A 14189-nucleotide genomic window follows, 5' to 3' on the forward strand; every position below is an offset into this window, starting at 1 on the left:
ATGCTGTACTGTTGGAAGTTGTATGCTGTACACTGCAGCATTTATAAACCCCCATTCAAGCCACAAGATTTACTACATGTGTTAGATATACTAGTTTCTAAATGCATAAAGCATTATGAATGTATGACTCATGCATAACGCTCCCATGTAAAGCGTTAATAGATTGTAAAGAAGTACCTTAAAACGCATTAACTACTAATTAAAATTTCACACTTTTCAAACCCAAACTGAATATATTACATTAAATTATTAGATTTCGTAGTTCAGCTACTCCATCTTTTAACAAAGATTTAAGAAGATTTAATGGCTCTTCTCTTTAGTGAAGGATAAAAATAGTGAAATTATTATAATTAATTTTCATTAAAATCTCAAATCCTTTTGAAACTTTGGAACTTACCTGCCTATTCTTTCCATCGTAGTCACTCATCTCAATTGTCCTGGTCCCCGCATCAGTCCAATACAGTTTTTTTCTCTCTTGGTCGATAGCAAGACAATTCGGCCACGTGATGTTACGGTCGATGACCGTTGTCCGCTGTGATCCGTCCATCCCGGAACGCTCGATTTTCGGATATTGTCCCCAATCCGTCCAATACATAAATCTAAGGGGATGAAGAACAGGAACGAGTCAAATGAAAGAGACACTGTTCTCTACCATCCTGATAAGGAGAACAAGTGAAAGAAGATTAATGACACTTATAGATCCACGAATTCCTTTGTTGGGTCTGCGCTGTTAAGAGAACCAGACACACAATATGTTCCAGATAACTGTTTCAAGTTTTGCTCGCTTTGCTGTATGTGGTGGAGTTTGCGATGGAAGTAGACAAAAGCAATGCGGATGGACCTCATGGATCTGTGTTGAACAAAACTCAGTTACTATTTTGGTGGGAAAATTTTCTTGTTCTTGTTTGGCGCTCAAAAAGATTTTGTGTTAAGCGTAAAAGTAGGATTTCTTTATCAGTTATAGATCTGATAACTGAATTAGTTCATTCAAAACGCTTGTAAATGAGTATAATCTTTCAGATTTGATGGATCTAAATATTCAGTGTTATCAATACCAGGTAAGAATGTTTCCTGACAATACGTAGATACAATGAGTAGTTTCTTTATACTGTACGGGTTAGCAAGCGACCGATTGGTAAAGTTGCTGAATAGTGATAATTCGTTTAAGATTCAAATCTTGGAGAACGAGCTGATAACAGCTAGTTTGCGCTAGAAAGCCGTTATTGGAGGAATCCTTCCTCTTAGATAGGCAACTTTTGAATGCCTTACTATAATTTAAGTAATCCAATCCAATACTTACATCATTTGTTTTAAACTCAAATTATGTGCGGACCGAATGCATGGTCTGAAAAGAGCTGATGGGCCGGAAATTGTTTTAGCAAAATAAAAACAAAGGAATGAGGAATATGTTTAAATATATATTTCATATTTTTGAATTAATTAATAAAAGTTTGCTAAAAAGAAATTTAAGCATTAACAAACTGAAAATGAATAGGAAATTTAAACTACGAATGATAGTTAAAAGAATTTTAAACTTATGTAGTTAACTATTAAAGGTAATTATTATTAAAAATTATTATTAAAAAAGGTTATCTCTTTTATAAACTGTATGGGAATTTTTCATAAAATGTATAGTCTGTAAAGAATATCAGTAAAAAAAATTGAAGGGTAATATTTCTCAGTTTGATAATTAGGTAAATAATTCTACTATAGATAACATCATGCAGTTACTCGTCCTCCTTATCATAATCTATTTTTAGACTATATTTTTTACGAAAAACTCCCATTACAGCTTTATAAAAGAGACAAATTTAATAATGACCTTTAGTATTTAAATATATAAGTTTAAAATTCCTTTAAATATTATGCGTAGCATTAATTTTTTTACTCATTTTAAGTTTTTGAATGCATTAGTTTCCTTTTTGCTTTTTTAGCAAATATTCATTATTTTTATTTTAAATATAAAATATACAGATAAAAATATTCCTTATTCGTTTTAGCTCTCACAAATCATTATGCGAATATATATTTAGAACCTGAAACATATACCAGCGATATTACCGTCATGCGATGATTTGTAGGTGCTTTATTTTTCATCACGACATTTTCGACAATGATGTTTTAAAACTGCGATGATTTTGAATAGCTTTATTTCCGAAGAAGATGTTTTAGAACTGCGATGTTTTCTCTTTGCTTTCTTTTCTCTGACGATGTTTTTGCCTTTCGTTTCTTTTCTCCGCCACAGTTTCGTCCACGATGTTTTAGGCGGAAACTTATCAAGTTATGCAGAGTGAAGAAGCTTCGTGTAGGAAAATAGAGGTAGTTTTTCGAAATATTAGTGAAAAATGGATACAGAACACACTTAAATTCCGCTTTATAGGTTGTACAAAGTTCTGCAAAGTTCTACCCTGTTTTAAACACACAACTAACATGGCACTTTGCAAAGCAAGAACTCATACTTGCATACTAATTCAGAAGTCAAACAACAAAAATCAGCGTTATATTTTCAAAATTTCACAGGACTAGTTTCGATGGTTTTATCGAACCACCATCCTCAGCTACAAAACCGCAAATCATTTTGCAGCTGAGGATGGTGGTTAACCTTAAATTTCGCCGGTAAACATTCTTGCAGCCGAATTACTATTCTGCCGGTGTAAGTTCTAAGTGAAGTTGTTAGCTTTAAATTGAATTGCGTAGTCACGTACTACTCCTACATTTAATTTAGTATTACGTACCTTTCATGTGCACCGCAGGTGGTCGGTGTTTGTAAGCATCCGTCCGTGCCGTCTGTAAATTATGTGTTCAATAAAAGGGTCTTTTACACCTATTTGTGGTCATCTTCAATCCTGTACTAGAATTCCTGAGGATTAAGACTTAAGTAGGTCCAGTCACATTTTGTGATAGCTAAAAGTGCTAGCTAGATCTTGCAATATTAATGCATAAAAGTATCATTTCAGTATAAAAGAAGTTTATTTTGGAATTTCCCTTTTGTCGGATGTGTTACGTAGAAAAAAAATTAAATTTAACTTTAAAATAAATTAACTTCCTTTTGGTACCGTGACAAAAAAAAAAAAAAAAAAAAAAAAAAAAAAAACTAACTCTTAAACTCTGTACTCAGTAATCAAAACTTTTAAATCTAAAAGACATCAAAGAAAGATAACCTCCCTGGTGTTTTGGTAGAATCACGATTAATTATGCACATCCACAACAAAATCTTTAACAGGCTATCTCTCACTAAATGAAAACTAATTTATATCTCCAACCTGAAAAAACATAAATTTCAATCTTAAATCTAGAGATAAGCTTAAACCTTGAACATTTCAAATACCACACAGATCTCTTCAAACACCGGGGAAAGATACAAACTCACAATTAAGAAGTTTACTCAACAAAATCAAAATTAAATTCTGTAAACAGATCGTATAGTCACCAACACTAAAATTGATTTTTTTCCTACTACCGCAATATAATTACCCAGGTTCGGTTGAAAAACCATGTTTCCGTTAGGATCACATGGGTGACCTACAGTAGACCACAATTAATACACACAAAAAAAAAAAAAAAAAACATACAATATTAAAGATAATAAACACATTTATTGAAAATTCCCACACATTATAACTTAAGATAGCTGGCCAGACTACCCCTACAAAATCTTTTAAAGTTCCTCATAGTTTTTTTTTTCATAACAATCTCAATTTAAACATTATTCCATTAACACAAAAATCATAGTGAAACACGTCACAGTTCTTAATCATTTTAAGCAGGAACTCATAAGAGGTTAAATTCATTAAAAAAAAAACTAATTTAGAATAAAATATATTGAACATAGCACTTAAACACCAAAACAAAGATTCACTTCCTCCAATTAGTTCAATTAACTTCTGACTATTAAACATTAAATAAAAAATTACTTTCTCAGCTAGAAATTTGGTAAAAATATTCAATTTTTATCTACTTAACATGTCGACTCTTGCTTTAGTATTAAACATTTCCAAATTTAAAAGGATTCTGCATCAAAATAAAACACCAATGAAAATTAAAAAGTCACTCACGAAATCGGCGTACCACCTTTGAGAGACTCAGGGAGCTGCCCCGATCCAAATTACAAATCCCGAAACAATAACTGCTAAATCTTCATCGTTGTTTTCCGGAACCGGAGCCTTTACATAGTTCCAGTTTAAAGTTTTCAAATTCCTCCGTTAAGCAGTACTTTCACTCAATCAACTTCCCGTTTTCGAAGTTCCACTGAAGATAAGAGAAGGGGGTCGAAACTGGAGACAAAAGACCAAAGCAGACCTCAGGCGATGACGACTTTCCATATTTCTATCTTTTCGATAGCAAAATAGATACTCCAGCACGAACGAGCAGTTCAGACTGTTCCACAAATGGGAAAAAGAAATCTCAGCGACGAAATTGAAAATAATAGGCCGCAAGAATCGCCGCCGTCAAACATGTCGAGCACCCACACTGTCTCGGACCCTCCGTACCCAGAAATCTCGGAGATAAAAACTTAACTGTATACCGCGGTCGACCACCGAAGAACCGCCGCGTTTTTCCTCCGCTCCATCTCAGCTCCTCACTGACCGCGGCCGGCCCCGCAGGGGCCGCCGTCAAGGTAGCAAACCCCTAAGGCTCCAAAAAAAACCTCTTAAAAGTCTCCTCTAAAAATCGCTTTTTCTTTCAAGTCCAGAAAAGATCCCTCTGCCTTCCGTGCAACGGCTTAAGAAACCTCGGTTTACACACACCAAGAAACGCCTTAAAATTACTATTGGTTCAAACAAAACTAAAATTAAAAATTTAGCCAATCTTAAGGAAACTTGGACTCCCTTTCGCCAACTAGAAGAAAGGTAATAAATCGCCACTGGAATTCTCAGAAATTCAGAACTTTCGACAAGATGACAGACTCTTTCTTTCCCACGCAACAGAAGAATGTTTCCAACCTATAACTCTGTCAAAAAAAATCGCCGCCCCTTAGAACTATTCGCCTCTGAACGAGAAAAACACGTGTTTTCATCCCCCGCGAAAAAAGGGGAAAAATGCAGCTGGACAGTGACCTCTAACCTCCAAAGAAGCGTACGCGTGAGAAACGGAAATACAACCGCGCCCTTTTAACTGTAACACATATTCTGCCAAACTTAAGGGAGCTTTGCCGTAAAGTTTAACAATATTAAATATTATACATTAATTTGAAATAAGCTCAATACAAATTCATTAAACACAATAAAATAATATAATAACTAAGAATACATTATGCACAGTAAAATAATACGAACTAATTAAATACAACAAAAATACATAAGAATTTTCCATAACAGATGTTCTAGAGTACTTCAAAATAAAAGAGAAATCATTGAACACAGGAATATTTTGATCATAAATAATTTACAAGAGCACTTTTCTGTAATTCTATGAAAAGAACCATATAAATAACAAAATAGAAAAGCGACATAGACAGCTCGGAAGCACAGATATGAATGAAGATGTTTCTTTGACGATTGACTGACCATTTCTTTTTTTCTTTTCCTTTTACATTATTGAGTAAGTTCCTTAGAGTCAATACTTGGACTTCTCCTAGCAGACTTTTCACAAACTATAGGAACAGTGGAGTATAAATGAATAAAATCTTTATTTGCAGAGCATAAAAGCAAACATTATATCTTCTTCATAAGTTTAAAACTTAAACATAGGCTTAGATTTCTTTCGAAATTATGCTTCGATCTGGTCGTTCGATTGCTTACTCGAGTATTCCAATCAAAGAAGAAATGACTTTTCCTTTTCTGAATTTAATAGTTTTTTTTTATCATAGCTATTTTTACATGATGATTTTACATGATGATTTTACATGATGATTTAACGACTTCGCTGTTATCAATTTTTTAAGAATGGAGTGGTCTTCAGCTAGCGTATCGTCTTAAATTAAGTTCAAAATCTAACTACCTTGCCATGCTAATAACATTTTAAGTGGATTTCGGATGGAATCAAGCTAACCTGATTGGCGTTCCAACTTCTTTTAAGATGTTTCTGAAACAAGCTGTTTTCATAGACCTACACCACCGTAATAAGGAATTTCTATTTTTACTGAAGGCCAGTCAAGTTTTGGTGCATGTAACAATTCATTTCGTGATCTAATGTATGAAGGTTTATGAATAGGTCATATAGGATATAATGATTTATTAACGTTCAACAGATTAGCTTATGCATATCAAAAAAGCCAGTGATAATTATCCTACACATACAGGTGTTTCAGCCAGCCTGCGTTTCATTTTAAACACCTCTGAAAATTGGAATTTACATTTCATCAACTGCAACCGAGAATGATTTATTATAAGGCATTAATCATGAAGACCCCTAGACTTGCCTTGCCAAAAATCAGAACTTTACGTTCTCTCTGCACTAGTTTCTGTCCCTTCAGGTAAAACTTGTCTTATCTTACAACCAAAGCCTCTTTAGTGTTCTGGAAAAATACTGCAGAACAGTTTGGCAAACAGTATGAATCTTTTGAAGACTTTTTATGTTGCAGAAATAGTTTGGAGAAGAACGGTTGAGATGTTGTTCTAATTTTGTAAAGCTTCAGTCGTCAAGAACTTTGATATGCTTTTTCTCGAATTTTCTCTAAGTTGTTTTATTCCTTTCTTCAATGAACGGATGTCTTCATCTTTATAGTAATACTTTATAAGTATTACCAAGCTATTCTGTAGGAAGCTTCGGACTGGACTTCAAAATGTAATTCCTGTGCCATTCCAATAAAATGTGATCTAAGATTTTACAGCATTTCCTTGAAATATTCAAAACTGTTCATGAGTGTGTTATGTAGAGAAATTATCTGATAGCGTTATAAAAAAATTAGGTGCATGATTTTATGATTTATGGAAATTTAAATTTTATTTTGATTCTGAATTATTTAATTTAAGGCTTTAATTTTTGGGGAAAGACAGATGCTTCTGGGAATATTATTTAGTTTAAAAGAATATTATTTATTTTACTCTATTTGTAAATCTTGTACAAACTTTTATTCATTGTGAAAGAAGCAGGGAAAGGGAGGCAATTTTCGCCAAGTCATGATTTCGCGCGCTTTAGAATGTTCGAGAAAGAATTTTCATTGTTAGTTGACCTTAAGAGAGGAAAGTACGTGACGGAAAGGTCAAAGGTTGCTACTTGTCTTTCAATGTAAGTCATTCAGGTTTTGGCGATTGAGGGTCCGGTTGTTGGCTAAGTGAAGAAGGGCGCGCATGCGCGATCACCCTTATTTCCGCATTCTGGAGTTGAAAACGAAGATTTTGCCATAATTAAGGGGGCGATAAGTGAAGCCATAGTGGGAGCCCGTTTGGTGAAGGACAAGAAGGAAATTTGAGTTGGACACACTTACTTTTGGCTGACTCTCGGACTGACTCGCTGATTTTTGGGCTTGCTGGACAAAATGTAAGTGACTCCGAGAGGTGTTTTCCGGCGGGGAGCGGCAAATATGCTCCCCGGCCGCGTTTTGGTTAAGAGGCGAGACACACTTACTCTGGACTCGCTTAGGCACTCTCTGACTGACTCGCTGATTTTCGGGCTTGACGGACTTGTTGACGGAGACTGAGAAAAAACTTGTGGGTGTTGCGAAGGAGAAAGGAAAAGATTTAGTCGGCATCGAGCTGTGCTTCCGGCGGGGAGATGCAATTATGCTCCCCGGCCGCGGGTTTTCTCAAAAATGCGAAGAAAAAAAAAACTGTTGAGCGAATAACAAAAAAATTAACAGAGACTTGGGTCTCTATCTGTATCGGCAAAAGTCAGCACGATGTCCTCTGAACTCCGACTTGAAAACAGAAGGAATTATGTCACCTTAGTCAACTGGAAGCCTGCGTTAGCCGTTCTCTAAAATGCCTAGCTTAATTGTCTACGTTTTCCTTGGTGGAGCTGAGAGTCTGGGCAGACAGCCGTGCGGTGTAAGCTGTTCTCTTGCTTCCAGTGGGAATAATTTTCTTCTATGGAAAACAGTAGCAGGCGTAAGATTTGACGGTATAGCTGATGTAATTTATTGTCGTGCCGTTCGAGTCTCTGTCTTGCGGATTTGCCAAGTGACGTAAGGATAGAACTAAAATATGAGCTCTCCTCCACTTCAAGATGCCTACACCAGATAAGTGTATATTTTTTTTTTTTTGTGTTTATACGATCCTCTCACGAAACTTTTAATATAACATTGGTGCCGTGACCTCTGCTTAGTGAAGGATCGAATCGGTAGCTCATTTTTTGAATTTATTATTTCGTATAACTTAATGTTTTACGAAGGTGTTAAATTTTATGTGCTAGGATTAATTAGAGTTTTTGATTTGTGTTTGCTTATTTGTTAATACTAGAGGATAAATTTTGAGGATTTGTGTGAATTTCAGGAATTTTGGACTTTAACGTTAGGCACACAGAATTGAACTTTAAAATTAGGAAAAATATCTTTTTAATGTAGCAGAATAGGTACTGTACATTTTTACTGTTGGAAATCCTTGAGTGTTTTCTAGATGTGTCTTTTTGATTTTCGACGTACTGATTTATGATACAAGATGGAAAATGAATTATTTCACGATAATCCTATGCTATTTGTATATCCTTGTAACAAGTTTCGAGTGCTTGTCTTTAAAAACTGGACTCATTTTTTGAGCACTTCTAAGAGAAAGAGATTAAAGACTCTAATTATTTTACTGAATGAGACAAGCCATAGCTATGCGTAGCTAGAAATTTTTTTTGTGTTTTTGCTACTTATTTAACCTAGAATCTTGTGAAATGTGTAATTGTGAGGGGTAACGTTAGAGAAATTTTGATTTTTTTGAATTAATTGAATAATATTTTGTGAAATGTATGTAATGTTTTCATGATTATCTAGCTTACCAAGTATCTTATTATTTTTTTGATTACATTGTTTTGATATGATTCCAGTATATTGTGTAATGTGTTAGTAATTTAATTTAGTATGGAGCAATGAATTTTATAAGTTCTGAAGGCATAATGATACAAATGAATGAGTAAAAAATTGTAGATTGTTTTTTTTTATTGAAAAATTCTGTTTTAAAGTTAACATGGGTTAGATTTGGATTTTTGCCTGAGATCAGCAATAGTGATGTTTGGTTATTTAATTTTTTTTTTTTTTTTTTTTGTTTGGATTGTATTCTTCAGCTTGAGTGAAGTTCTAATTAGTTTAATGAGTCAGAGTAATTGAGATTAGTTATCTTCTGAGTTTTAAGTTGGTGAAGAGTTGTCATGTGAGAATTGTTTAAACAGTAGAAATTGAGTTAGTCTTGTGTATTGTAGAAAGTGAATTTTAATGAGAATTTTGGTGACAACGGGAATTGGTTTTATGAAATTTTTGAAATAAGTTTGAGAAGATTAGTTACTTTTGCTCTGTACTCATGTGTGGGAATTTTCTGTTGATTACAAGTAGTTTGTCTTGAATTTGCTAGTGAATCGTAATAGAATTGATTTGAGTTATTGAATTTCTTTCTTGGTTGGACTTGTTGCTGAATTTGGGGTTAATTCTTGTTTTGGCTTAAGTTTTGTATTTGAATTGGTAGTATCAAGATAGTTGTATCAGGTTTTTGTTTTGTTTTGGTGGTTTCTGCCAAGGTCCGTAAAATGTAAGTTCTCTGATGTTAGTTTCTGTGGAAGAATTGAGATTTTCTGTGGTCATAGGACAATAGTAGAATTTGAGTTATGGATTTCATTTGTGTGATTTTAGGGATTTTTGAGTTACGAGTTATGAGTATTTTTTTTTTAGTTTAGCACTTTTGAGAACTTTGCATTTGTTGCTTGCAGTTAGGTCTTGCGTGAAGTTGTAATGTCCTGAAAGCTCGTTTTCTTGTAAATACTTGCACTTCATGGTGGCACTTGACCTCTTACACCGGGGGCAAACAGGAACTTGTTATCTGAGAAATCTATTGTTGTATCTCTTTCATTGTGTTGGTTCAGGATTGTAACGTTTCGGTCAGCGCACTTTTCTTTCCGAGATAAGAGATCTTATGTTCTCTTTCAACGTGTCTGGAGGTTTGCTTGATACGTAAAGTTTGAGTCTGTCATTTATAATACAGCGCTTTTCTCAGCTTACATGGACGCGGTAAAGAGTTACTTTGTTTCTTTTGTTTGGTTGGAGGTGTTGCTGATGGCTGCTACTTAGGTTACTATACAACGTTTTGAAAAAGTCTGATGCAGAATAGATCTCAGTTTTTGCCTAAATTGGGGGGTTTCTTTTGAACACTTTTTTTTTGATTTGTGATATTTTATTTAGTGTTCTAGTAACGTGCTTCAGTCCAGCTTTGATTGATTTCTTTGACTAGGTTGAATTTTTTTTCTCGTGGACTTCAGGGATTTTTAGAATTACTGGATTTTTTTTTTTTTTTTTTTTTTTTTTTTTTTTTGTGTTGTCTTACTAAGGGGACTTAAGTTTGGTGTTGTTACTCACTAGTGTTTACCGTGAGGTTTGAAATTTTTAGCGGCACTTCACTCTTGCTGGTTGATTTTTTTTTTGGCTTGATTTGAATTACAGTGAAATATTTTTTGACTTGATATGGTTTAACATAATGACTATTTGTGTATTTGTTTAGGTATTGCAGTTTAAATTTTTTTTAAGTATCGCTGATCTCATTGCTCATTTGAATTATGTACGAAATTTTTACAGTTTAATTGTATTTTCATTTTATGTCTATATGTGTATCTTGGTAGTATCTGTTTGTAATTATTGGCCAAACGTCATTTTGTATATACATTAGGTTGTATTATTACTATTATTTTTGTGTGTTTTGGATAAAATTCTAATTGGTATTTGCACAGCGTATTCGTTATGTTCATTCTCGGAATTGATTTTGGTTGGATTGAATTTTTGGACAATCACGTTTTCCTTCTTTCTGATCTTTGTGTGGGGTATTTTCGGCTGGTTCCGAGGTTCCTTGTGTTGTAACGTTCTTTTCTTTTCTAATGCTTGGCCCTGATCAGGCCGCTTCTGTTCTTAGACGTGACTGTTTGGGATTCAATCTTAGAAGTTATTCAATTTCGTAGTACTTAGGGGTCTTTACTCCTTATTTGAATACGTTCATGTGACATATTTTATTTGGAATTGTTTGAATTATTAGTGTGTTTATTTTCTCAGGAATGTATTTTATGTATCTGCGGCGAGTTAATTATCTTATTTTTATTTATTTCATTTTTTTTTTTTTTTTTTTTTTTTTTTTTTGTGAACAATTATTTAGATTATTTCTTTCTTCGGGTGTGAGTATCCGAACACATTCAGTGGCTTATCTATCGTAAGGGAAAAATTGAAAGATAAAGTCTTCTTCAACTTTGAAAGAGTGATTGTTCTTCCTTGGTCGAAGGTGAGACGTAGGAGGGTGAAATCTGGTTTCTTTTAAGGTCAAGTTCCTGTACTAAGGAGTATTGTGGTGCTGAGTTCACATTCAGGGGTTGGTTGCTTTCATTTTCTCGCGTTGAAGGCTGCAGGGGGGAGTTGTTAACACAATGATTTCTAACTACAGGGTTTTCCCTGGCTTGCATTGACAACTCCGTGCTCATTTAATGTACTCCATGATTGTGCTCAGCAGGAATTGTCACAATAGTAGAATGTGCTCGACCTCAGGTGAAATTGTTTACATTAATGGACTGAAAGGGAATGAATAGATAAATAAACGTGCAGGAATGTGGCCACACAGAGACTGCAACACTAGTGTGATGTATTGAACTGAAAAAAAAAAAAAAAAGAGAAATTCTTTTTGCCATAAAATTATTGATTGATCTTAGACATATTTTGTTTGTGATTAACGCCTTATTTTATATTTTTATTTTTGTATGTGTTCTGAGTATTTCTAGGTTTAATTAATTAAGTGATTTAATTGATGTTTTTGATTAATTGTTTTTGATGATCTTCCTTGAGTATTTTAATTAGTAATTGCTTTGATTAATCTTGTTGTTTTACTTGCACATTTTGGACTTGGAATTTAATGTGTCAGTAACGTCACTGTTACCAAGGAGTCGTGTGAAATATTGTTACATTATGTTATCCTTTAGCCTTATTGCACAGTATGAGTCATGGTATTTCAAGAAGTGTCTGTCTGCTAAATTTTGGTAAACCAAAATTTAATTCCTTAGGGGAAAGGAATGTTATGTAGAGAAATTATCTGATAGCGTTATAAAAAAAATTAGGTGCATGATTTTATGATTTATGGAAATTTAAATTTTATTTTGATTCTGAATTATTTAATTTAAGGCTTTAATTTTTGGGGAAAGACAGATGCTTCTGGGAATATTATTTAGTTTAAAAGAATATTATTTATTTTACTCTATTTGTAAATCTTGTACAAACTTTTATTCATTGTGAAAGAAGCAGGGAAAGGGAGGCAATTTTCGCCAAGTCATGATTTCGCGCGCTTTAGAATGTTCGAGAAAGAATTTTCATTGTTAGTTGACCTTAAGAGAGGAAAGTACGCGACGGAAAGGTCAAAGGTTGCTACTTGTCTTTCAATGTAAGTCATTCAGGTTTTGGCGATTGAGGGTCCGGTTGTTGGCTAAGTGAAGAAGGGCGCGCATGCGCGATCACCCTTATTTCCGCATTCTGGAGTTGAAAACGAAGATTTTGCCATAATTAAGGGGGCGATAAGTGAAGCCATAGTGGGAGCCCGTTTGGTGAAGGACAAAAAGGAAATTTGAGTTGGACACACTTACTTTTGGCTGACTCTCGGACTGACTCGCTGATTTTTGGGCTTGCTGGACAAAATGTAAGTGACTCCGAGAGGTGTTTTCCGGCGGGGAGCGGCAAATATGCTCCCCGGCCGCGTTTTGGTTAAGAGGCGAGACACACTTACTCTGGACTCGCTTAGGCACTCTCTGACTGACTCGCTGATTTTCGGGCTTGACGGACTTGTTGACGGAGACTGAGAAAAAACTTGTGGGTGTTGCGAAGGAGAAAGGAAAAGATTTAGTCGGCATCGAGCTGTGCTTCCGGTGGGGAGCGGCAATTATGCTCCCCGGCCGCGGGTTTTCTCAAAAATGCGAAGAAAAAAAAAACTGTTGAGCGAATAACAAAAAAATTAACAGAGACTTGGGTCTCTATCTGTATCGGCAAAAGTCAGCACGATGTCCTCTGAACTCCGACTTGAAAACAGAAGGAATTATGTCACCTTAGTCAACTGGAAGCCTGCGTTAGCCGTTCTCTAAAATGCCTAGCTTAATTGTCTACGTTTTCCTTGGTGGAGCTGAGAGTCTGGGCAGACAGCCGTGCGGTGTAAGCTGTTCTCTTGCTTCCAGTGGGAATAATTTTCTTCTATGGAAAACAGTAGCAGGCGTAAGATTTGACGGTATAGCTGATGTAATTTATTGTCGTGCCGTTCGAGTCTCTGTCTTGCGGATTTGCCAAGTGACGTAAGGATAGAACTAAGATATGAGCTCTCCTCCACTTCAAGATGTCCACTCAAGATAAATATTATTTTTTTTGGTGTGTTGGAACTTTAGGCAAGTTTTTTCAAAAACGTCCTTAGCAGTAAAAAAAAAAACAACGTCAAATCTAAAATTTAACTCTCAGGCCTTAAATTGTTTCCCTTTCCGTTCTTTTAAATCACCAGACAAACCTTAAGTCTTTTATGAATTTAAATGAACAGACTCTCAGATGAGGTTAAGATTTTTCTTATTGTGTTGTAATTGAATAAACTGATATTTAATCTGGAACCTCTTACAGTATGTTTTCTTTATATATTTAATATGAACTTTTCCTTTATATCTTGTATATGTTTTATGTTTTCGATCCTCTCACGGCGCGGTCCCGGAATGCATTTTTTTCACAACGCAAAAATGCTGTACACGTTTCACTATACGATCACTCCCTTTAACGGCAAGTAGTTTCATATTTAACATTTAACAATATAGGAATTTCAGATATAACATGGTACCTAGAAGTAAAAACTATTTAACCTATGGTCGAAACTTTCTTTTCTTCATAACATTGGTGCCGTGAAGTAAGATTCATAACATTATTTCCCGGCGTGAACTTAAGTAAATTTAACAAGTGTTCGAACAGCCTTCTTCAATTAAAAATAGTTTTTATTATTAATTCCATTTATGATCGTTTTAATTGCACATAAAATGAATAAAACATACGCTTTTTTTTTACGTTAGAAAACATTACAAATGACGCTGTGACATTAGATCGCTTACTGGATATACGGGTCATGTAATAACTGAAA

The 14189-nt window shown here is 34.6% G+C and overlaps 1 protein-coding gene across 1 annotated transcript in view; it reads right to left on the minus strand.

Annotated features, from left to right (window-relative positions):
- Positions 1–14189, minus strand: part of Lrp4 (LDL receptor related protein 4) — a 1066574-nt gene that overhangs the window by 195384 nt on the left and 857001 nt on the right. Inside the window, exon 18 of the mRNA XM_085821440.1 lies at positions 398–599. Coding sequence (XP_085677566.1) covers positions 398–599 — 202 coding nt within the window. The remainder of the gene's footprint in view (positions 1–397; positions 600–14189) is intronic.

This window comes from Stegodyphus dumicola, chromosome 7 (assembly GCF_044657685.1).
Source record: "Stegodyphus dumicola isolate Sdum_Otavi_A_Nest chromosome 7, ASM4465768v1".
NCBI lineage: Eukaryota > Metazoa > Arthropoda > Arachnida > Araneae > Eresidae > Stegodyphus > Stegodyphus dumicola.